We start from the raw sequence: 24,928 nt of genomic DNA on the forward strand, positions 1-24,928 counted from the left end.
CACCCTCCAAAGCTACCAACAGAAGTTTAGCAAAAGATCTTTTACTGTATTCTCAAACAACACTTTTACAGTAGATCCTGTCAGGCACCACGACCTTAATCCATACCTAGACAGATCAGACTAGATTTAGACCACAGTTGCTGTTCACAACCAAACACTATTTTAAGTCGAACCCAGCACCTTATCAATGGGATCTCAATGGGATTTCAAGTTAACCAAAAAGAAATTTTCATTATACTCCCTAAACATTCAATTCATCTCAATTGATTCAATCGAAAGTCCCGCAACCCCAAACTGCAATGAAGTGAACAACTAATAGAGATACAAAAGCAGGAAAATATCCACCAATTTATTTGCACATGAAGGTTAACAGCAGAAAAGTTCACTCAGCCCAAGGAAATTTTTGTGTCCTTTCTTTTCCCCTGACTTGTATGACTAAAATTGAAAGCTAATCAAAACCCAAGTTAAATGTTAGTTTTCCTTCAACTCTCAATGAAGTTTAAGCCATTTCAGTTCCTAATTTAAAGTCATCTCATGAGATCTTGCTCGGCCATTAGCAAAAGTTGACAATCCTTTTCTGATTTTTTGAGATCAGTTTTTGTGCTCATGGCTGTTCAAGATCTCACGACAAAGCAATCAATTAAAACAACACTGCCGACAGCATCCTAGAACAAGAATCTTCTAAATTCTCTCTTAGTTCCATCAACAGAATAGCCAAACCGAAGAGAGGAAGCAAAAGAGTTTCGTTAATATCAAATAAAACTTATAACTGAGACAGAAACATATGCATACATATAATAGGATTGCAAACCAATATACTTCATGTACCTTTTTTTAGGTTACAGAAGATCCAAAATTCGCTATGTTGTTAATTACAACAACACAAATAGGAATATACTTCCTACATCACGCTAATCCAGATCTTCTAGAGTTGCTAATTCTAACTAATGCAACTTACAAACAAATCAACAAAGGAACTTACTGCAGCTGGAGTTTCCTCACCATACTACTAGCTTTTCATAGTACTAAACATAGGCACCTAGAATGTTGACGTGTATTGATACTGAAACTATCTGTTACAAATTATGCGAATTGGCAGTTCAAAGTACGAAAATTGATTCAACTTCTAGCAGAAATAGAAGCAAAAGTTACAGAAAGAAAATTTTATACATAGCAAACTCTACATTACAAGCCATACACTAGCAATAACGGCGCAACTATAAATCAATCAGTCTAATCTAATCGCCGTGAAAGAATACGACAGCAAAATCATGAACCCACAAGCAGGAACTTACCATAAATACATTCGTTTAACGACAAATAGGAACAACGGGTGTTTGAATAAAATTACTTTAAAATAACCATTTCAGAGCAAACGCCGGCATTCACCAACATAAAGGACAGTAGCATAGTTGTAACAAAACAATCCCCACAAGAACAACCACGTTCCTAAATTTGGTAAATCAACATATAAGGAAGAGGAATCATGCATTAAGATGTGGTGAAAATGTTGGGTTCACTTCTTACCGCCTGTGCCCTGGTAAACTAAGAGAAAAGGAACCATTTCGAAGCTAATTCTAATGTCCACAATCATGAACTCGCAATCAAGAACAACAAGGCATTCCTCGTAGTAACAACAACAACAACAACAACAACAACAACAACAACAACAATTCATGTATGGATAAAAGTGATTAATCATACTATAAGAAAGAGCGGGAGTGTTTGATTCACCTCTTGCCGTCCTCGCGGTTGTAACTTCAACATAAAAGAAGGCAACAAAATGTAGGTTTCTCACAAATGATGATGATGATGATGATGATGATGACAATGATGAAGATGAACAGGTTCATAGTTTTAGAATAGGAGAATAGAATTGAGGGGGTTGAATTGGTTACTTCTTGGCGCCGCCCTTGCCCTTGGAGGACTTCTTGCGCTGGGGGAGGACGATCTCGCCGTGGCGGAGGACGGGGATCTCCATGAGGGAGGAGAGCTGGCCGTAGCGCTTGCGGAACTTGTCGACCTGGTCGGCGTCGGCGAGGAGGGCGGAGCGGCTGCCCAGGTAGAAGGGGTGGTTGCCGGACCACACGTCCACCGTGTACTCCCGCTGCGTCCCGCCCGTCGTCATCACCAGCTCCCCGTTGCAGTACACCCGCGCGTCCTCGTAGAACTCCGGATGCACCCCGCCCTTCTTCCGACACTCCCACCGCCCCCACTGCCGCTGCTGCTGTTTGTTTTCAAATAAATTTAATATGGAAGAATTTTCAATTTACCGTATGATTTACCGTATTTTCACTTGAAAAATGCTAGCCGTATGTAACACCTAATTATAGATTAAAAATCGACACCCGATAATTCTAGAATTTAGATATATTGGTTACCTGGGATGGGACGAGCTTCCTGGGACTCCTGGTGGCGGTGGAGGTGGTGGGAATGAAGGGGGTTTTCAAGAAGAGAGCCATGTTTTTTTTGGTTAATCTTTTCTCTCCTTCTTCTTGCTCTTCTTTCCTGGGGGCTTATCGCATCCTCTCTCGTCCGAGCCAGGAAATACTGGGCTGTCGAGTGACGGAAATGGCCCTAAGCGACATTGGGTGCAAAATGGGCAGGGCTACAATCGGGTTGGCTCTAATCGGATTTTAGAAATGCTTAAAAAATTTAGACAATTTTTTTTAACAATAAAAATATAAAACGATAATAATAGCTTAAAAAATTGGATTAAAAAAACACGTACCATTGTTATTATTTATTTAAATAGTCTCTCTAGATTTAATATTTTAAAAATAAATAAATGCGAAAAGATTCATACCAAAAAGCTTGTCTTTGATGAAAAAAGTGCTAAGTTGTATACCCAATTTTGAATGCACAAATAATTAATACCGTTCATCATCGCAAGACTTACCAAAGTCACCTCATCTTATTACGCATCACTTCTATAACTTTCATTGCGCCTATGTTCAGTGGAACACTATAAGTTGCTCTCCCTTACCACGCTTGATATATACCTAGTCAAAATTTACTTCAGTTGATAATGCACTTGTAATATCTACAGCCACATAAACGTCAAGGTATTACATTTCGAAACAGTAGACATTACCTTAATCCAACAGGAATCAACTCTTCAATAGCTTTTGTGCTGTAGCAGAATCAGAAGAATCACAACTGCAGTTCAAACTTCCAATCACACCAAAAGCTCGAGGCATCTTATTTGCCGAACATTTGAGTTCTTCAATCAAAGAAGGTATTCTGCAAGCGAAGCTAACAATCTTTACAATACGACTAGCCGTTAGCCGCCAATTCTTCATCAGTTTCCGAGTTTAATTCCGGCATAGAGCCCGCCGTCCGAGCCCCGTAGTCCACCAATCCTAGCATCCCATAAATCTCCTCTCCTCTCGGATGCGTTCGGTCCGCGGCCACGAACACCCCTACCCCTCTTTCTTTCCCTCCTACCGCCACCGAAGACCACCCCGCGCCCTTCTTAACCCCCTTCTCCCTCATCCTCTTTCTCTCCTCCGCCGCCTCGCCCCACCGCCCTTTCCCCGCATAGATATTCGCCATTGCCACGTGGGGCCCCGCGCCCCACGGCTCTGCCTCTATCACCCTCTCTGCCGCTCTCTTCCCCACCTCCTCCTCTCCTCTCGCCGCACACGCCCTTAGCAATGCCGTCCACACCACTCCGTCCCTCTCCCTCTCAGGCATTTCTTCGATCACCTTCTCCGCCTCGTGTATTCGCCCCGCCCGGCCGAGTAGGTCCACAACGCATCCGTAGTGTTCCTTTGTAGGCTCCAATCCGTATTCCTCCTTCATTGCCTCAAAGTACTTTAACCCAAGCTCCACCTTTCCCGCGTGGCAACACGCGGCGAGCACTCCGATGAACGCCACCCTATCCGGCTTTAAACCAATATGCCGCATTTTATCGAACAGTTCAAGGGCTTCCTCGCTACGGCCGTGCTCCGCGTACCCGCCAAGCATGGCCGTCCACGAAACAACGTCGTCGCGGCGGGATTCGTAGAATACCGCTTTGGCGTCCCCTAAGCTACCGCTTTTCACGTACATGTCGATGAGCGAGCTCGCGACCATCGCGTCGCCTCCGAGCCCCGTTGCAATCGCAAGGGCGTGGAGCTGGCGCCCGGCCTCGAGCGCGGCTGCGCCCCCGCACGCGCTGAGGAGGCTCGCGAGCGTGAACTCGTTGGGGCGCGCGGCGGCGCCGTCGCAGCGCCGCATCTCGGCGAGCAGGGCGAAGGCCTCCTCGGCGCGGCCATCCTGAGCGTACCCGGAGATGATGGCGCTCCACGAGACGACGTCCTTGGCGTCCGCCTCGCGGAACGCGGCGTCGGCGGCGGCGAGGCGCCCCGCGCGCGCGTAGAGCGTGACGAGGGCGTTGGCCACCGACCGCGCGCCCGCGAACCCCCGCCGGGCCGCGTGCGCGTGCACCTGCTCCCCCGCGCCCGTGAGCCCCAGCCCCGCGCACGCGGCGAGCACCGCCGCGTACGTGTACTCGTTGGGGGCAACCGCGCCCGAGGAGCGCTCGCGCATGCGGGCGAACGCCGCGAGGGCGTCGCCCTCGCGCCCCGTCTGGGCGTAGGACGCGATGATGGTCGTCCACGCGACCACGTCGCGCGACCGCATGCGGCCCAGCACGGCGAGGCCGAGGTCGAGGTGGCCGCACCGCGCGTACATGGCGGCGAGGGTGTTGGCGACGAACGGGGTGGCGTCGAGGCCGAGCACGGCCGCGCGCGCGTGGACCTCGCGGCCGCGCGCGAGCATCCCCGCGTCGGCGCACGCCTTGAGGGCCACCGCGTACGTGTGGGAGTCGCACTGCACGCCCGCCGCGCGCATGTCGGCGAAGCAGCGCAGCGCGTCGCGGCACCGCCCGGCGCGGACGAGGGTGGATATAAGGGCGGTCCAGGAGACCACGTTCTTAAGGGGCATTTCGTCGAAAACCTGGAGAGCGAGGGCCGCAGAGCCCACCTTAGAGTACGCATCTACAAGCGCGGTGGCGACGAAGACGGAGCGAGAGGCTAAGGTTTTAAGGGCGAAGGCGTGGAGTGCGGCGGCGTGGGGGAGGAGGGAGGGGTCGGAGGCGCAGGCCTTGAAGGCTAGGCTGAGGACGAAGGGGTCGTCGGGGGCGAGCGCGGGGTCGCGGGAGCGCATGCGGGAGAAGAGGGAGAGGGCGCCGAGGGGGTCGGAGGCGCGGACGTAGCCGGAGATGATTGTGGTGTAGGAGACCTCGTCTCTGTGGGGCATTTCGTCGAACTGGTGGCGTGCTTCATTCAGGCAGTCGGATTCCACCAAGCGTTTGAGCCGGGTGTTGGCCTCGTAGGGGAAAGGTGGTGGGCCGGTTGGGACCGGTCCGGTTGAGGTGGGCCGGGCGAACCGGAGCGTTTGGAGGTGAGCCGGAGAGGGTGAGAGTGCGCGCATTGGGTCAGTTTAAACGTGGAAAGGTAAACGCTACTTAGTGTTTTTTTTTTTTTTTTTTATAGTGTATCCAACATTCTATCCATCTATATAACTAGGGATACTTCTTTCTATCTTTTTATATTTAGATGGATAGAATATAAAATATGCATCTTTTTTAAGATGTACCATTAGTATTTCTCACATGAAAAATATTAAAAGAGATTATTTTGATTGGGGATATAAATACATCCAGCTTGATGGAGCTCCCATTCCAATTATTTTTGAATTATACTTGATATGGTTGTTATTTGGAAAGTCCACTAAAAAATTTGCAATTCAAACCTGCGCTTGGAGTTTATGAAAGAGGAGGAGGATAAATTTTAATTCTGTTCCTTATGGTTTAGCATTTTTTTACTTAATTATTTTGTAATTTAAAAAATATTAGGGTTTTGTTTTTGTTTCAGTATCTATTTTTATATAGAGCAGCAAAGTAATAAATAGCAAACTATGTAATGGCACACTATAATATTTTATTAATCTTTATCAATCTGTGTTTTTCAAAAACATCATTTTGCTACTTTGTTAAATAAAAAATTCATATAATAAAATAAAAAATAAAACTATATATTTTTTAAATATTACTTGTTGAAGTATAAATCGATCACCACTAACGTAAGTGCCAAAAGACTTGATATATATAGTTAGTATTCAAGGTTCTAATTTCGAAGTCAGTTGTTTTATATTTTCAGCTAACTAATTACAGTTTAGTCTTTATGAAATAGGAGTAAGAAAATGTGTAAACTTTTGACCCCGAAACTATGAGCCATGTGACATTTTAATATACGAATTTTAATTCGTTATAATATTTTGGCTCGAACGATGAGGCACGTAATATTTTAGGCCTTGAACTTTAATTAATTATAATTTCTGACTCAGTGCTAGAAGGCATATGATATTTTAGTCCTTAAGCTTTCTGAATTGTTTTAATCAAATCCTACAACTCATATTTTTTTGAATAAATATTGATAAATTACTGATATTGATAAATTACTAAAAAGCCTTCCAAATAAACTTTTTTCCGATAAAATTTATAAGCTATTTTGAAATAAATTTCTCTATTTTAATTTTTTTTACTCTTAATTTTAATTTAAATTATTTCTGTTAGTTAAATAAAAATAATACTAAATATGTAATAGCTTTGTTCATTATCAGCAGCTAATTGTTCAATTTTATTTACTATAATTAATTAATTAAAAAATTATTGAAGTAGGATAAATTTTCTAATATATATAAAAGAAAATATCAAAAAGAAAAGGGGAAAAAAATTATGCGTAAAGACCTCCTGGAATTTTAGCTATTTTGAAAATAATATTCTAAGCTTTTATTTTTGACAATTAGATCATTAACTTTACCAGATCGTTCAATAGATTATTGAACACATATCTTACATATAATCTTGTATACTTTAAAACTTATTTCTTCTATTCTTGTATAGGCATTTAAAAATCAACAAATATTGAAAGTAGATTCACATTATTCTTCAATTCACATGCTTATTTATTAAACTTGAAACAAAAAAAATTAAATTTCTTTCTTCATCTTGAAGTCTTACAAGAATTTGTGTAAAACATATGATCAAAATACTTGTATAATTAGTAATTTTGATTAAGAGAAAGAGCATATTAAATTATTTGATAAAATTAAGAAACCTAATTGTTAAAAGAAATGTTGAAGTGCCTATTTAAAAAAAAATGGCTAAAATTCAAAGACTCTTTGTAATGTTCTTTCCAACAAGAACATTTTAAAACGTAGCAACCCTATTCGTACATCTAAAAAGTTGGTATAATTCTAACATCCTCTCCATCCCATTAGCTAATATTTTTATATTAGTCTTATTAATTTTTTTTTGAATTTTAAAAAGTTAAAAGAGATTGATAAATTGCTGGATGTGTGGGTGTACAATTTAATGCTATTTTTGGATGCACAAACAGCATTTCTTTTGAAAATATAGCCAAAAGTTTAGGGATTCTCTCCATATTATATATCTCAATTATCCACAGGTAATACACTCTATAATGCTATTGATGACATGATAATATTATACTAAACACTAAACGCCATTATTAAACTTTAAACACTACTATTATATCCTAGATTCTGTAGCTAATTTATGCACATATATGCATGCTAACGAATCAATAAGAGAGAGAAGAGAAATAAAAAAAAAATTCAAAAAGTAGAAAAAATGAGACATTCAATTTTTTCCTAATTTTTTTTCTCTCATTCTAATCACCGATCAAAATTGATTGATGATTTGAAAACTAAGGCATTATTTGGTTGAGGGATAAAGTGGGAATAGACCACTTTATCACTCTAATTCATCCAAACACTATAAGAGGGAGTGAGTTTATTTAATCCCCCTCTTAACGGGTTATTCTATAATAACCCGTTAAGAGGGGGATTTGTTGTTCCACTCTTTTGGTGGAATAACAAATTTTTCTCTTTATACCTCTACTAGTTTAATAATAAAATATTATTAATTAATATATTATATATATCATTTTATTAACTAATTAGCTAAATTAAAAATTAACTAATTTAATAATAAAATATTAGCTAAATTAATAATTATTTATTAGTGTGTTTATGCAATAACTAATATCTTTATTGATTAATAAATTAATATTTTTACCAACATAACTAATTAAATAATTAATTAATTAATTAATTTACTAATATATTAATTTATTAGCCTAATTTGTTAACTTATTAAATTATTTATAGTTAGATAATTTATTAATTAACAGTACTCATGGTTAATTGATTAATGATTAATTAATCTGGTAAAATTAATGTATTAATTAACATTTATGATTATCTAATAATATTCATGATAAATTAATTTTTTAAAATTATAAATTTGAGATTTTAAAATTTTAAAATTTAATTTTGATTTTTAAAATTTAAAAGTTTATATTTTAAATTTTAAAATATAAATATAAAATATAAAAATTCTAATTCTAATATAAAGAAAAGAATAATATTATTATTTTTTATTTATAACTACCCACTTTAATTCTTATTCCATCTTACCTAACCAAAGGCTATTTTTTTTATTTCTAAGAATAATCTCATTTTAATCCAAACACAAAATTAATCTAATCTCCGCTTATACCTCAATTTATATCTATTTCCGGAATACCAACTTTTTGCTTATTCTCGAACCAAACGATACCTAATAGCACAAAAACTACTGTACGTCTAATAACACAATAATCCTACTGAATATAGTAGATACCTAAAAATGTAGAATACTCGAAGCATTTCTCTATTAAATATTCTCTCTTTAAAACATTTTCTGGAACCAAACAGCCGTTGGCATTTTGCCTCTCTATTTTTTAAATAAACCTTTTCCTTTTTCTCCCTTTTTTTTCTCTTTCGTTCCCCTCTACAAAACCCGCCACGCGTCTCAGACTTTTTGGGCGTCGAGGGTGATACAAAAAGGCAGCAACCGACTCGTGCCCTGCAAGCTCGAAGAGGAAGAAGAGCGAGGGCGAGAGCGATCCGAAAACAATGGATTTGAGGAAGGCGGAGGAAGAAGATGACGCGAACTCAACCATGGCAGCAGGCGGAGGAGAAGTCGACTCCAGCTTCGCTCTCCGATCCTTCCTCGACCGCATCCCCATCGCCTCCATCCCCGACCTCAATCTCTCATCCAAATGTGCCTGTTTTTTCATATATATATATATATTGTATCTATTTTTTTTTTTTTTTTCTTTTGATTCCGTTTCTCCTAGATCATATCCATTCGATCTTTGTTTCTGTACCGTTAGATTGTTTGATTCAGAATAAACTATCCTGACATCATTTCAGTACTCTTTTAGATTTTTTTGTAGTCAGGATAAGCATTCAGTGACATATATTTGGTACTTGTAGATCTGTTTGGATGCTTCGTAATAAAGCTTATTCAGTATATTCTAATTCGGTACACTAGTACTTTATTCGATATATCTTTTTGATTTACTTGAACGTTTATATATTTGGTAGATGAGGAATGTAATCAAATGTCTAAAACTTGATACCGGATAAGGTCAGATACGTTATTTTGCTGAATCATTTTCACAATTGCACTAGAAAACTCTTATGCCGAATAAGATACTCTTGGATAACTTATTCTGGCTTCCAAACAGGGGCTACTAGAAGTTTCTATTACGATTGGAATCTAGAGGTAAAGTCAAAAGTGTAGAATGGGATAGTATTTTCGGCCTTTGAGTTTTTTTTTTTTTTTAAATAAGCTAAATTACCTAATCCTGCCAAATCATGGGCTCAAAAGCTTTTGAGGAGCAAAAATCAAACTCCTACATTTCAATTATGCTAGAAAATTTTCGTACCGAATAAGATTTTTACAGTATTTGTGAATATTTTGTTAGTAAAAAAGTATTTGATCAGGTCACGTAATATTCGGTTAAAATGTTATAAATACTATTAAGATTAGGCCTTAAAATCATAATTTTCACATCTTCTGCAAAATAATGTATTGTTAGATAACAAAATAATATTTTTTTTGAAAGTTTAGATTTTTATTTCGAGTATGTTGTAGTTCTTTTTAAAGTTTTTTAAGCTATAACTGGAACAAAAATTGAGTTGTACTTCTTAGTATTGATTGGTTCCTCTTTTTCCTTTCTTTTTTTTTTTTTCTCTTCTTCTTAAGCATGCGTAGTTCCGGAGTTAAAGCCTGATGATTGTGTATTAGATGCAATCAATTTGATGTACAAAAACAATGTGTCTGGTGCAATGATTGTCGAAAATGTCGACACTGATTTCCAGACATTTGTCAATCGGCATATCGGCTTCATCGAATTTTCAAGCCTGGTCTTGTGGTCTCTTGAGGTAAATGCACCTCTTATGTTTTGTTTCTAGATACCTTGAGCAAAGCTTCATTTATATGATGTCCTAAAGCCAAAATTCTTCATAAAGAAACTAAATAGATTCTTGCTTCTGATATTCTTCTTCGCTACAAATTACAATTTTATATTTCTGTCTAAGCTGATGATGTCCGTGTTGCACATTTTCGATCATTGGTAGGAGTTCAGTAATGTGAATGCTGAGAACAAAATCAGTGATCATGGGTTTCTCTCAGCACTAGAACAGACTTCTCAGATTGCGCGGACAAAGGTGTGCTTTAATGAATCATCAGAATTCTGATGTATAAGAGTATTCTTTTGCTGTAGACTGCCACTAACTTCCTAACATGGCCGCATAGTGATCAAGCTAAAAGTTTACTTGTTGGTTTGATTTTTGGATAAACATTCTCTACTTTGAGAAGCAGCAGCATAATGTTCAGAAATGAAAAAGTCAAGAGCTTAAATGAGCTTCTGAGTTTTAAAAGTAGACGATTTGTTTTGAAGCTGCTTCTTTTGATCCACTGTTGAATAGATTTTCAAAAAATTGGTCGTTACTGCTACTTTGAATTACTATGCTCAAACAACACTTTCGTAGAAATCTCAGTTGGGTCAAGCAGGCATACTAATCAGCATGATCCACATTTAGTCAGACACTAATGAGATGACAAGGAAGCAATATCCATGGATGTGTCATTTCACAATGCTTTTCTGACCTACTTTAGATTAACATTTTGATGTTGCCAATCAACAAATGAAGTTTCTTGACAACCATGTAGAATTTGCATTAAACAAGAAAATTTATAGGTTTTTTTTACTGATTTACTTAGTTCTTAAATTTCATGGTTTATTATATGGCTATTTCAACAGATAGGAGAGTTGGCAAAGTTATTCTTGTGGGAACCCTTCTTTCCCATTTATGAGCATGACTCGCTATTTCATGCTTCTCTGCTCTTCTCAAAGCATCATCGGTTGAATGTCATACCAGTTGTTAACTCATCAAACCCTACCGTGGTTGGCTTCGTTACTCAGGTAATTAAATTTAATTTTTTTTCATTTTAAACAAGTGAGACCAAGTAATATTTTTTATGATGTACTTAATTTTGAAAAACAGTTTCGAAAAACTTGAACTTGACAACGATATTGTCATCTAGAATGCAGCACTACAGTTGCTACTCCAGTCTAGCGGGTTGGATTGGTTCGATAAGATCACAGACAAAGCTCTGTCGGATTTTAGGTCAGTTAGGGATGAAGAAAAAGCTTGTCGTCCATTAGTAATTCAAATAACTTTTGAGGACTATAACTGTAAATGCTTTACCTCAGGTTCAAGGATGCTAGTAGGCCGATTTTCATTTTCTCTGATCAGAGCCTGGCTGACGTATTGCATATCATGTGGGAGGAACAATTGGATGGAGTTGCGGTGGTCGGTCGCAAAACTGGAACTCTGGTTGGATGTGTGAGGCGTAGTGATGTCTATCTTCTTTTGGAGGATGACTCCATTTTCGGCAAAAGGAAGTAAGTCTGATCTTATTTATCGTTTCATCAGCATAACATTTGGGGCAAGTTAGAAGTGAACATTTTTCGCAATTTAGATTAAACCGAGCAGTACTAGCACTGGGTAAAATGTTTAAGGAGGGGCTTGTTTGGCCTGACTGGTACCAAAGCTGTTTAAAGAAGCACTAACAGCTTTTTTGTAAAAGAAACAGCTTGCTGCTGTTTTGTTTTACAAATGCCTCACTAGTGGTTCTTGGAATAGAGATACTGTTCTAGAATGTAAATCAGAAGAATTAATTCAGCAGAAAAGCTTTCAATAGTTGATAGAAATCACATCGAAAAGTAGTTTTGCCGTATCAGTAAATGAAAAAAGAATTGGAAAATAATCTTTTGTCAGCTATTTTACGTCAGGTAAGGAAGAGATATCAAATATATATTGCCCTAAAAGTCTCATTTACAATCGTCGATTATGGCTTTTTTGGATGACGGAACACGATTTATTTCTGATAACTTGCCTGTCTGGGCACACTCTTTTCGATTGAAATGTTGAAATCAAACTCTCCTCTCCGTTACAAGATTTTTCAGGATTAGTGTTCCACCGATGACATGATAACTTAGAGGTTGTTTAGACATCTTTCATTCACCCTAGAAACCTATTAAACAAGAGATATACTGAAATTATAGTACTTGTTTTACGAGAAGTTAGAATCTATTATTGTATTCTCAGGACACTTACAGCTGAAGATTTTATCAAATCGAGTGCTCGAACAAGCGACCGGAGCTCGTCGGCAGAAGTAGAGTCTGATCGCAACACACTCTGCTTAAAGAATGAGCAACTTCCCGAAATGACTGCTCCAGTAAGCAGTCGAAATACTGACAGCCTCAAGCAGGCAATGCAGAATCTCGTGGCTTCGAGAAGTGGTTGCAGCTTCATGGTTGATGAGTCAGGGCACGTCAAAGGTTTTGTGACGGCTAGAGACATCATTTCAGTTTTCTCTCCGCTGTGCATGGATTCGAGAATCGACGGCGGGAGCTTCTTCAGCACTGCATTGGAGCAAGCTGGTTGCCATGTGGAGGGTGGAGTTATAATCGAGAATTAGGCCGCCGCATGAATATCTTGTTCGATATATTTCTTTAATTTACTTATTGTACATTTGATTAATAAGGAGCATGATTAAATATTTAGAATGACTTATATTCATACTTTAAGCCAATTTTTTTAGAATTAAGATAAGTAAAAAAATTTGTAGGTAATATATGTTATCCAATCAAATCATTAATAGTAAGGCTTTTGAGGAAGCGAAAAATATAGTCCTTACAATCATACTAGAATATTCTCATGCAAAATAAGTTTCTTTTTGAATAATTTATTCATACATCCAAATAACACTTTATTCAAATTGCTTATTTGGTTGGCCGTATTCATTTGTTTTCAGAAAAGGAAAATTCATTTGATTCAAGCTTTATCTTCAGCTAAAAATTGAGAGTTAAAATTTTTTTTAAAAAACAAACTGCCTATTGCGCGCATTGTCCTTCTAGTTTGCTATGACAAGAAAATGCAAAGATTAGGATCAAAGTGGTTCTCTGTTTATATTTACATAGGAGTTTGAATCTCTGACCTTATTGATTATAGTTAAGTATTTTAACCACCGGTAGTTTGGTATGTGCTTCCTCATCTTAATTTTTTGTAATTCTTTAGTTTCTTAAGGAAGGAAATTCAAAAAAAATTAGTATAAAGGACATTATATAAAGATAAGGATGGAATTTATTCCAGGTTATAAAACTACAACTATTTACATTCAACAGCAAAGGTGGAGGAGAGAGAAGATCTCTCTGATCTTCAATTTCTGGGACTGACATATTTGAATCAACCAAAATTACATGAGCTTGTATCACTCAGAAACTTATAGCTAAATACATAACACAAAGAACTAAGGTACACCAATTTAAACAAATTCATTTGAAATAAATTGTGGGTTTCTCAGACTCCACATCCCAGGTTCCTGCCTCCCTCATGTACTCCAGGTATCTCAAGAACTCGGGCTTCGCCGCGGCTTTCTCCATTTTCGGTGCTTCTATCACTGCGATCACCGGGTGCGCCTTCGCATCCTTGCGCTTGCTCGGTTTCTTCGTCTTCGTCTTTGTCTTCACCGCCTTCGCGTCGGCATCTTCTGACGAGTCAAATGAGAACTGGTGCGACAGGATGCGGCGGTAGCCCCGGCGGCTTTTCTGGTACGCGGAATCTCCTGACATGGCTTTTGGGAGAAGCAGAAGCTGTGATCAATTGAATGGTGTACATGTTATGGAGAAGCTTCAATTGAAGTATTTAAGCTGAGGGTCGGCTTAGCTACCTCTGTTTGAAATGGCCTCGGGTGTATTGAAAATTGAAAACATGAAGGGATCATGCAACTACTCTGTGGGGCTTGATTTTGACTACTTCGTAGCTTTGTGGACTTGGCTACGGTTTGACTTTATCTACTCAGTTTAAGATTCGTGCTTGATGAATTGAACGAACGATAATTTAATAATGAAACCTACTCACTTGGATATAGTAGTTGGCCACATCCAAGCAATAAGTTAGTGTGCAAACACATCCTTGTTCACACTCGAAAACCAGAGCCACATTGGCTCCTGGAGAAATAAATTAATATGTTTCAGGATAAACTTCAAATTGGCCACCTATAATTTATTTTTTTTACTTTGTCACTCTAATAGTTTAAAAAATTTACTTTGCTGCCCCATGGCTGAAATTTTATTTTATCAAAAAATTCTATACAAGATAGAATGGTAGAGTAAAAAATTTTTAAAAATCCACAAGGAAGTAAAATGCCACTTCTTAAACAACAACGGAGTAAAAATGAACTAAATTACAGAAAGACAAAATAAAACCTTTTAAATCACAAAATGACAATAAAAAATGAGCTAAACAACAAAAAAATTTAAAATTTTCCCTATATTTTATGGATCAAAGAGTGCCTCTTTTTATATATTTGTCTTTTAATAAAATAATTACGTAATGCAGACATAAGAGATCCCCTTGATACTCTAGATCATATTTATCCATCAAATTTTGGAATAGAATAGAGTTTAAAATTTGAATTTTTCGGTCAATGAATGTAAAACCTAGATTTGTCCAGGGCAGAATGTAGATTTTACAAAGGAATATAGAATTACTAATATTAACTAATCCTTAAACGAAGGTGTCCTGCAAAAAGATACTGGCAACAAACATTTCCATACTGTTAAACTTGGTGGAAACAGAAATGGAACTTTTAAATTTGCTTCTTAAATTACCACATTTACAAAATACAAAAAAGGCTAATCAGATAGATGTAGAAACGAGCTTAAGATGTACCAAAAATTACAATACATAATGCTCTACAACAGGCAAAAGACTAAAATGTTGAAGGCTTTGTAGCTCTCATACCGTCTGTCGGCTACCGCTCTTCAGAGTTGAATCTATTCCAAGCTTCCTGCGGGCCACAAAATTATGCAGAGTAGTTCAAACAATTGTGATTCACAAGTTTAAACAATTGTGGCTGAATCACGACAAAAAAGATTAGAATTTTCTCGCAATATCAGAGAATCATTCATTTATACAATACTGTTATGTTCGATTATGGAATTCACATGGTTATTAGCACATACTATGGCTCGAATGAACGTTTTATAAGAAAAAGAATTCGAGCTTTAACATTGCCTCTATGAATCATTTCTTATAGTTATTCGTTTCAGAAGAGATCAAATGACTCAAGTTGAGATTTAAGTGATTAATTTTTGACGAGAATTTGTGATAGACAAAAGTCGTTTTACATAAATTATCAATGAGACTCACTCCATGACAACATACCTTAAGAAGATCGAAAACCTTTTCGCAGATATACTTCTGTTGGATGCTAGCACCCCTTTGTTGTACCTTGTCGGGATGAACACAAAGAGTAGCTTTCCTGTAAGCTTTCTTCGCGGCTGCAGCTGTAATAACATCTGTGAGAGGAATTGGTTGCCAACAACTGTCGGGCCCAAGGATCTGCCAACAAAAGATATCTAGTGATAAGCAGTTTGACCGATTCCGTTATACCTAGTTTTGGTGATTAAGAGCACATAACAAAAAGATTTATTCTGTAACTAAACAAAAATCTTAAAATAAGTGCAATCATTTCAAAGGCAAAGAGCAAAGAATCAAAATGCCTACATATTGAAGAGTAGATAGCAACGCGCGCAGGTTTCCTTCTTTTCCGCTTGACCATCTCTTGACATCGGCATCAAGAAACTCGGCCAATCTCTGCAACACATTGTCATAACAAAAGGCTAGTCAACAAGGGTAAAGTTTCAACTTATCATTAACTATATACATATTGTCTTATCATGACTTTCTCTCTCTACATATATATATTACATTTCTCTCTGCTTGCTCTCTTTGTGCCATCAGATCCCTTGTATTCTTTTCTGCGAGAGCTTTTGCCTGAAAATAGCATGGCAAAGCATGAGGGAATGATATTTGAAAGACGGGAGGAAAAAATTGCAAATTTCAAATGCCACACGTACAGCACGCTCAACTGTACGCTGATGCCTCTCCAGTCTTGCTTTACGCCTTAGAGCTGATTCAGTCTCACCTGCTTCAGATCACTATTAGAACAGAAGTACCAAATAACACGACAAACATACTAGGGAGTCTAAGACACATCCGCAAGTGGAGATGATTGTCCAATTAATGTCAAGAATAATATGCAGATTTGCTTGAGATTTAGTACCTTGATTATTAGAATCTGATGATTTCTGGAAGCTGCTAGAATATGCCCTTTGCAAGGGTGCGTCACGTGAAATATCCTGCATTTCCGAATAGAATTAATGGACTAGTTACCAAATGCCATAGAATCATAGAGGACATTTGAAGTATAGGAGAATATTTCAAAATAGTATTCATGCAACATAGATCATGCCCTAGTTCCAATATGTACCTGATTGCTGGTTTTATGCTCCTTGAAAGAGGAACTAAATCTTTCCATGCGTTCCCTTGCATCAGCAGCAGCTTTCTCAGCCATAGCTTTTTCTATTGCACGCTCCCTAGCTTCCGCAGTTGCTCGTTCAACAGCTGCGCGCTCAGCCCTCAATCTAGCTTCTCTAGAAGCCTTTTCCGATAACGTTCTTTCAAAAGCTTCTGTGTTAAGCCTTTCTGCTTTCTCTCGGGCTTCTGAAGCTGCCCGTTGCCGAGCAGCAACAAATGCCCTTTCATGTGCTTCACGTGTCGCTCTTTCGACAGCAAGTCTGTCTTTCTCTCTTTCTCTCTCCCTCTCTCTTTCTTGTTCCAGTTTACTTGCCCACTCTTTCTCCAGTTCTCTCTCTCTTTCTATTTTCCTTTCTCTTTCTTTCTCCCTCTCTCTTTCTTCGTCCAACTTCTTCGCCCTCTCTTTCTCCTGTTCTCTTTCTCTATCTCTCTCCCTCTCTCTTTCTTCTTCGAATTTCCTCGCCCTCTCTTTCTCATGTTCTCTTTCTCTTACTTTCTCCCTCTCTTTTTCTTCTTCCAATTTCCTCACCCTCTCTTTCTCCTGTTCTCTTTCTCTTACTTTCTCCCTCTCTTTTTCTTCTTCCCATTTCCTCACCCTCTCTTTCTCCTGTTCTCTTTCTCTTACTTTATCTCTTTCTCTTTCTGCTTCCAATTTCCTCACCCTCTCTTTCTCCTGTTCTCTTTCTCTTTCTATTTCTCTTTCCCCTTCTTTTTCTATTAATCTTTCCTTCTCTTTTCCATGTTCTCCTTCTCGTTCTAATTTTCTTTCCCTTTCTTTGTCCACGAATCTCTCCCTCTCTTTCTCCTGTTCCTCTTCCTTTTCTGCTGCTATTCTCTTTTCCCTTTCGTGTCTATTTCGAACAACAGAGGTTGTTTCCTCAATCGTCATTGTACAACTTGGTTCAGTATCTTGAACTGAGCAAACTTTGTTGCCTCTTAATTCCAAGTAATTTGTCTTCTGATCCTTCAAATCTTCATTTACCGCCATCATGCTGACTGAATCAGGCGTCATTTCTTCTTTTAAATCAAGTTTCACGTTATCTTCTTCAAGCACCTCTTTTGCTTCTTTTAGATTATAAGTTTCCTCCTTTGGTGGTTCTTTGGCTGCTTCTCGGAAATTTCCACTTAAGTTGTTTTCCAATTGGACTGCACAAGCTTCCTTCTCAGATATATTACATCCAAAGGACCCGACTGTTTCTTCCATGTCATTCTCCGGTTCTCCAGGTCCCACCGACTCTTGTTCCGTTTTGTTATTCTCTACTTCAGCTTCCATTTCATCAATTTTTGGGTTCATTTCGGCAATCAACACATTTTCAGTTGAATCGCATGTACTCTCAGTCACACTTGGTACCTCAGTTTCTTCTTTCCTTGGTGCCAAATTAAGGTTATCCAATTTAACATCTTTCTCTTCATGAGAACAGTCAGCGACTTGAGCTGCTGCTAATTCCTCCACTGCTTCTGATCGAGCAGGAATATCAATTACCTCATCCTTTTCATTCCGCAAGCACATATTCTTGGTTATATTCAATTGCCTCTCACTCTCTTTGCCTACACAAGGCTCCTTTGAAACTTCCAGTTCACTTGTGTCCTCCTGACGTACCTGGATAAATTCTGAAGCTTCCAATCCCCTGTCAAACGCTTCAGATGTTGGAGAGATTTCACCACTGCATGGTTCCTTTTCATCTTCTCCATAATGATGGGTTCCTTGAGCTGTTCCTAATATTGCATTATCCACAACACGAGAATCGTTAAACTCTTGTAACTTATTGGCATTTTCTTTGTGCACAGAAGTTTCTGAGATTGCATTTGGCATCTCCATGATTTCTTCCACCTTGTCAGGAGCGTTTTCACTGGCGTGCAGTTCCTCTACCTTCTCTTCACTCTCATGGTTCTCCTGAACCTTTCCTAGTCTCACATCTTGCTCTATATGAGTATTGTTAACTTGCTCTACCACTTCAATGTTTTCTGATTGTCCATAAGCCTCTGAAACACCTTTTGGAATCTCCTTCACTTCCAGCCCACTACTTTCAATATTCTTTTCCATCTGATGGCCAATTTCAGCAGTTACACTCTTGCTTTCTTTGTCCTTCCTAATCTCTGTAGCAGCTTTTTCTTTGTTAGCATTATCTGCTGGCTGAGAGACCTCTGTATTTGTGTTGTGCTTCAGCTCATTGTTGATCAGCTCGTAGAATTGATCATCAGACTTCCAGTTCCCAGAATTCTCCAACTTAGAAAACTGAGATGGTCCAGAAGCACTTCTTTGCATTGTCCTTTGAGATCTATCAGTTGATAATACATGGCTTTCCTTGTTGCCAATGACTTCATGCTTCTCCACAAGAGAGAAATCACTCATCTTCTTATCTTCCTTCACTTTTTTCTTCAACGAAAGAACTGTTTTAAAGACTTCTTCCTCTTCAGCAGTTTGACTTTCCTGACTCTCTCTACTTTTTATATCTCCACTATGACCCTTCTTCTTGCGGATTTCAAAATTATCACGCTTTCTTTCCATCAACTCCTTTGCACTTTTCAATTTAGCTTGAGCGAATTCCATTGCTTCTTTCATGGCAGCAGCCGAAGCAGCAGCAGCCGAACTAGCATCCACCTCAACATCAAAGAAATAAGGTGAATCAACCTTTGGTGGCAGTGAATGGCTTTTGGAGAAAGCCCCAGCGCTACTTGCTTTAGGCATAAGTTTTACTGAATAAGCATCTCTCTTTAATTTTGGTTGTTCTGTGTTGTTAAGTAACTTAGGTGGCGGCCTCGATGGCGGTGGGACACTCAAGGGCTGTGTGCAGAGGTTAATGTCAGAAACACTGAGAAAAGGAGCGTCAGGAGAAAGTACGTCGCCGCTAGATGTTGAATGATTACTTGAAGACCGTTTATGTTGCTTTGGATTTGCATCACCATTCTGTTTCTGATCACCTTTTTGATCACTTCCCTTACTTTTTGTACTGTCACTAGAATCATATTTACCATGAATCATACTTCCATTTGATATATTAGGAGGATTATCTGGCTGTGTATTATGCAAGGAATCCACCGCACTGGTTGCAATGGCTACTGAATCTTGTATTTGTTCTTGGCTTCTCTTGTTATATGAGATTTTCACTTGATTCACACCTTCATCCGAATGGTAGGAGTGTGATGATAAACCATCCTCTTCTAAATATGGCAAATTAACTCCAGTTGGGTATTCTGGATGAAATACAAATGATTCTGTGTCCTGTTGTCCCAGTTCTTCCTTGTTCCAAGCCCTACAATATTATGAGGAAAGCATATAAAAAAGTACACCTAGTTCCAACTGTAGTCCAGTAAAAGGCTTTTCAGGGAAAGAAGTGGACAGAAGCTATTTTGTAGCTGCTTAAAGGATAAATTGTGATACAACCAAAAGAAGAATGTATAAATGGCTGAGAATTATGATAATGCAAATCATTGTGTACTGTTTATGGTAGTACAAGCAAAAAAAATCAGTGCAATTCCTAGAGAAGAGTATTAACATAATTATTGACGGTACTTAAAGCGTCTTCTACATGAAAGGATGGTTCTTCAGGTATTCATTAAAAAACCAAGTGTTCTAAACACGCACTATTGTCATAAGCGAATATCCTACCACTAACACGAATCAAAGAGCTTTGTAGGAAGATCACTACTTTTAAATTTGTATACACGAGTTCCAGCATCTCATATTCTCAGATAGTACCCTGTCATTGTGAGCTATCAATGTCTTGGTTGTTTTCCTTTTAAATTTTCAAAAGGTCAATGAAGGAAAATGGATTATGGTGTTAAGGAGCTATAATTGAACAGAGAAAATCATAAGTAGAATAAAAAAGTCCAGGCAAGAAAGCTTATTAAAGCTCCTTAACTTAGATCAACAAGACAATGTCAAGCTTGACATAACCGGGCAGTTAAAGGAAGGTCGAGACTAAACAGACTAACTTTCCAATTTATAGAGAAAACTCCGCTCAATTCAACAAAAGAACTGCTAGCGATTTCTCAGCAAGATATAGGGGAATGTATATGGGTTTCATACATTTTTCTTTTTTTTTTTAATTTTATATTCACCAAATTACCTTGCTCATCGTGCCATCCAAAACTTACGCTTTCTACAGTAACCAGTTACCTAAACAAGCCACCAAAATTCACATGCAGCACGATGCAGTAAGCAGGAGTGGTTAAAGATGTCGACAAAATGACATAGCTGTTGGAAGCTCGACGGTTACCCTGGTGAATAAACTAAGGCCTTGCTTTGAAAACACCTTCTCAACTCCAAGTAGTGGTCGGGTATTTGGCAAGTACAATTCTGAAGCTTTTGTGGTGGTGAGAAGCTAAAATGAGTTTTACAGGCTCAGAAGCAGAAGCTCCAACCTCAAGCTTCTGCTTCTGCTTTTAGGCTATAGCAGCAGTATCTAGCAGCCCCAGATGGGCCAAACAGGCCCAAAGAAGAAGTCCCAACCACCATTTATCAACAATGAGTACTATAATCCAAGCACTATAATTTTCCCCTAATTAGGAAAACAGAAGAAATAGTCCCAGAAAGAAAACAATGCACACAGTAAGCTACTTCTGTCTTGGTTTTACCAAAATATCCTCTTTTTAGGGCAAAATCAAAACCTTTCAACCTCGGGGTCACTGTAACAAGCATCAAATGTACGGGAAATGAAAAGGATGACCATGAAAACCTACAAAGGAGCAAGCACGGAGAAACCTAATGGTACAGGGCAAGGTCAAAGAGGGGGGAGGTCCCAAGCAACCGTTACCTCCCATTCGACGAGGCGATCTCCTCCTCCCTCGTGCCCTCCCCGAACAGCTCCTCGTACGGCACCGCGAAGTCGCCGAAGTCCACAGCAGCGCCGCCGCCGAAGATCTCGCCGTAGTCAACTCCTCCTCCCCCGCCGCCGGCTCCGGCGCCGGCGATCGCCGGCGGGAGGTCGAGGAAGGGGATGGAGCAGGAGGTGGCGACGCCGCCGAAGATCTCCGGAACCTCGGCGGCCCGCCGAAGACGTCGTCGTACGCCGACTTCGCGCCGCCGCCTCCTCCTCCTCCTCCTCCCCCTCCCCCTCCGGCGGCGGAGGCCTTCTTGGAGCGGCGGGGGTGGCGGGAGGAGGGAGGAGGCTCCTCCATTGGCGAATACCTTAGGGTTTTTAGGGTTTTAATCTCTCTCTCTCTCTCTCTCTTCTCTCCCTACTGGCTATGGGAAGGATGAAGAAAGAAAAAGGAAGAGGAGGAATCGGAGTTCTCTCTTTTTCCTTTTTTGTCTTCTTTTTTCGTTTTTTCTTTTCCTTCTTTCTTTTTTTCTTTCTTTGGGTGTTATTGGGTTTTGTGGGATTTGTTTTGGGTATCGACGATTCTTTTGTGGACGGAGTGAAAAGATCGGCGCGGATGGGCCCCAGCGGGTCCGGCGAGTCTGAGGAACTTTTTGAGTGAGCCTAGTCCATAGACCTCCAAAAATATGCCTTTTTGAAGGGGATGAGTGTATCATGTAAGCACACCAGTTCATAAATAAGATCATTTCACTAGTATTGAGTGGGGTGCATATCAGGTGTTTAAAATTTATTTGATAACTTGAAAATAAAGCCTACAAATTCGTCGAGTTTGAAAAACTGACGGTCATATATTTCTTGAATAATATCTTTAGTTCATACTGTAAGTGAACTAACGAGAACCTGTAAGAGAGCTCATGCGTATATTCTATGGAACTTAGATTTTTCGTACGTACGCTAGATATATAAAGGTACGCACTTTTGTTTTTCTTTTTTTTATCCAACGTTTAAATAAGTATGGAAAATTTTTTATCAATATTTATAGATATTTAAGTTATTTAACAATTAAATGGGTGTACATAAGGTACAATATGCTCTCTTTTTAATTTTTTTAGATTTGATATTTTTTTCCCCAAGTTATTTCTTTTAAACATATTAAAATGTATGAGAATTAATGCCCAAGTTTAGAAAATATTGGCTCACTATTGCTCGTCCATTATATTAAAGAAATAATACTGTAACTGATATTCTATGTTTTAAATTATCTTTTATTTTTTTCTGTAAATATGTGTTATACCAAACTCTATATTAACAAAAGAGAAATGCCTTTTAAAAAAAAGCAGTAGGCTTATGGTGGACCAGGCTCACGCAACAACTTCCGCCAAAAATGATGTTACTGTTTGTTTCTACCAACTCAACCAAGGTGAAGGACACAGCCACCCCCCTTAAGGAAACTATTCACTAGACCCGGTCCACCCCATCGCCTGTGGACCGTTCGCATCCACCCCTTTTAGTTCCTATATAATTTTAGTCACCACCATATTTAAATGGGAAAAATATGTTTCCCCATACTCCTTGGTCCCAATTACATCTATTTTAATAGATTACAAGACCCGAAAATTTTAAAAGTGTTTCTCTCATCTAATAATATAAAATAGTTTAAAAAAATAGCCCTAATATTTTTTTCATCTTTTATCTTTTTCACCTGTGATATAATTTATCTTATTTCAGAAAGATTAGCTAAAAAGTAAATATTATTATTGTAGAATAAAAATTCAGTTATATTCTTTGTCGTTAATCATTACTGTATATTATCTTTCAATAAATAGATGCGGTGCACTAAATAAGTTGCTCATGCATCCAAATATATTCTAAACGAATGGATTAGAATGATTCGAACGCCGGAAAATCAATAATAAATAATCTAATATTTAGGCAAAGAATTTAACAATAATAAGAAAGGGAGTTTTGGGATTTATTACTCATAATGCTTGGAAACTTACAACAAAGTTAGGCATGTTACCAGTTAATTAAGTTGGGTCCCAAAACTTTCATGGTGGGAATTAATTTAATACCTATAACTTGAAGGAGAATTTTACATGTTACTTTAGAAATAAAATTTATTTTCAAAAATTGGTTAAATGCATCAAAATTATCCAAACTTTTGCTTGTTCGCACGTAGCCGATCTTAATTTTTAAAATGTCATATGTTTTTAATCTAAACTTTTAAGATTAAGCATTTGACCGCCTAGCTAGATTTGTACTTCAACAATTTGAAGTAATTACTATTAGCCACATGATCAATAAATAATAAAATGCACATGCCCGAAATGTGGAAGGGCCATTTTGATATCAAATAATTCAACCTCAAAATATAGAACTTACTATTTAGCATTTGATTTCTTGAAAATTGATTACATACGATAAGTTTGATCAATTTCATTACATTGTTAGCATGCATTCTGCATTGTTTCTCGACCAATTAGCTAATATTAATCATTTTAAATTGATAAAACATACATTTTATGTAGCTAATTGTAAAATTTTAAAAGTTTGGACCATAAATCTAAAGTTTTAAAAGTTTAGGTTGGTTATCTCTGCAAATAAACGAAAGTCAGAATAACGTTAGAACTGTCAACAAGCAGAATACGAGTGAGGCTCATGTTCGTTTGCTTAATAAGCAAGTCGAGCGCGAGTTAGCTCGTTAAATAATCAAGTTGCAAAATTCACATCATCTTCGACGACTTCTGTATTAGCGAATCAAACGCGAACTGCTTACGAATAGCGAATTAGATTGTTAGTCCTACGTAAGGCATTTAGCTAGCCGATGAAAAATTAGGAATGAATTGAAGTTGATGGAAACACGTACATTATTAATTGCATGAATTTGTAGGCCCTTTGAGAATGCGACATCAAAGCATGCATGATCATCGCAATTGATGTTAAGCAACAGAACTTGTCCTGTACGTAATTAAAAAATGGTTGCGACCGTGCACGTCGTAATGCTAAGGTGGAGGTGCGAATACGCAAAGGTACAAAAAAGTTTTTATTTCTTTAGGTGGTGGTGTAGATGTAATGGGGCAATGCATGTATACGGAAAAAAAGTGTGTGTGTACTCATAGCCCGTAAAATTTCTCTTTTTGCCTACAAAAAAAAGGTACATTTTTTTTGGGTAAATTTGTGGATTTGTTTGATTTTACTGTATAGTATAGTATTATTTAATAAAATAATATTTGTGTGGTCTTATTAAGAGAACTGTATTAAGATTTATGAATACTTTTTATTTGAAGCAGAAGCTTGTGAAATTTTTTATTTGTATGTAGAACTAAAGATTGTACGACTTAGCAAAGATAAAAACTAGGCCGAATATG

General features: G+C 38.4%; 5 protein-coding genes across 9 annotated transcripts; 1 reads left to right on the forward strand and 4 right to left on the reverse strand.

Moving 5' to 3' along the window:
• LOC109717642 (50S ribosomal protein L31, chloroplastic-like) lies at positions 1,655–2,609 on the reverse strand. 2 transcript variants are annotated; one of them, XM_020243510.1, is made up of 2 exons: positions 2,382–2,609; positions 1,655–2,224 (listed from the first exon to the last, which is right to left on the reverse strand). In XM_020243510.1, the coding sequence occupies exons 1-2, from the start codon at positions 2,460–2,462 to the stop codon at positions 1,895–1,897; spliced, it is 411 nt and encodes a 136-aa protein (XP_020099099.1). In that variant the 5' UTR covers positions 2,463–2,609; the 3' UTR covers positions 1,655–1,894. The 2 variants fall into 2 exon arrangements, with proteins under 2 accessions (XP_020099099.1, XP_020099098.1); XM_020243509.1 differs by having other exon boundaries at positions 1,655–2,227; positions 2,382–2,607.
• Positions 2,473–5,657, reverse strand: LOC109717640 (putative pentatricopeptide repeat-containing protein At3g47840). Of its 2 annotated transcripts, XM_020243503.1 has the most exons (3): positions 3,095–5,657; positions 2,900–3,002; positions 2,514–2,555 (listed from the first exon to the last, which is right to left on the reverse strand). In XM_020243503.1, the coding sequence occupies exon 1, from the start codon at positions 5,416–5,418 to the stop codon at positions 3,277–3,279; it is 2,142 nt and encodes a 713-aa protein (XP_020099092.1). In that variant the 5' UTR covers positions 5,419–5,657; the 3' UTR covers positions 2,514–2,555; positions 2,900–3,002; positions 3,095–3,276. The 2 variants fall into 2 exon arrangements, with proteins under 2 accessions (XP_020099094.1, XP_020099092.1); XM_020243505.1 differs by lacking the exon at positions 2,900–3,002 and having other exon boundaries at positions 2,473–2,555.
• Positions 8,834–13,066, forward strand: LOC109717641 (SNF1-related protein kinase regulatory subunit gamma-1-like). 3 transcript variants are annotated; one of them, XM_020243506.1, is made up of 7 exons: positions 8,834–9,118; positions 10,109–10,287; positions 10,483–10,572; positions 11,169–11,330; positions 11,453–11,535; positions 11,622–11,813; positions 12,520–13,065. In XM_020243506.1, the coding sequence occupies exons 1-7, from the start codon at positions 8,971–8,973 to the stop codon at positions 12,890–12,892; spliced, it is 1,227 nt and encodes a 408-aa protein (XP_020099095.1). In that variant the 5' UTR covers positions 8,834–8,970; the 3' UTR covers positions 12,893–13,065. The 3 variants fall into 3 exon arrangements, with proteins under 3 accessions (XP_020099095.1, XP_020099096.1, XP_020099097.1); XM_020243507.1 differs by having other exon boundaries at positions 10,118–10,287; positions 12,520–13,064; XM_020243508.1 differs by lacking the exon at positions 10,109–10,287 and having other exon boundaries at positions 8,846–9,118; positions 12,520–13,066.
• LOC109717146 lies at positions 13,749–14,534 on the reverse strand. The gene is made up of 3 exons (XM_020242819.1): positions 14,522–14,534; positions 14,335–14,423; positions 13,749–14,066 (listed from the first exon to the last, which is right to left on the reverse strand). Exons 1-3 carry the CDS (start codon positions 14,532–14,534, stop codon positions 13,749–13,751), a joined length of 420 nt encoding a protein of 139 aa, XP_020098408.1.
• Positions 15,009–22,476, reverse strand: LOC109717147 (auxilin-like protein 1). Its single transcript, XM_020242820.1, has 10 exons — positions 22,461–22,476; positions 21,555–21,909; positions 17,513–20,051; positions 16,751–17,263; positions 16,544–16,619; positions 16,338–16,408; positions 16,189–16,254; positions 15,985–16,074; positions 15,643–15,819; positions 15,009–15,265 (listed from the first exon to the last, which is right to left on the reverse strand). Exons 1-10 carry the CDS (start codon positions 22,474–22,476, stop codon positions 15,230–15,232), a joined length of 3,939 nt encoding a protein of 1,312 aa, XP_020098409.1. The 3' UTR covers positions 15,009–15,229.

The sequence above is a fragment of the Ananas comosus genome, linkage group 11 (assembly GCF_001540865.1).
Source record: "Ananas comosus cultivar F153 linkage group 11, ASM154086v1, whole genome shotgun sequence".
Lineage (NCBI taxonomy): Eukaryota > Viridiplantae > Streptophyta > Magnoliopsida > Poales > Bromeliaceae > Ananas > Ananas comosus.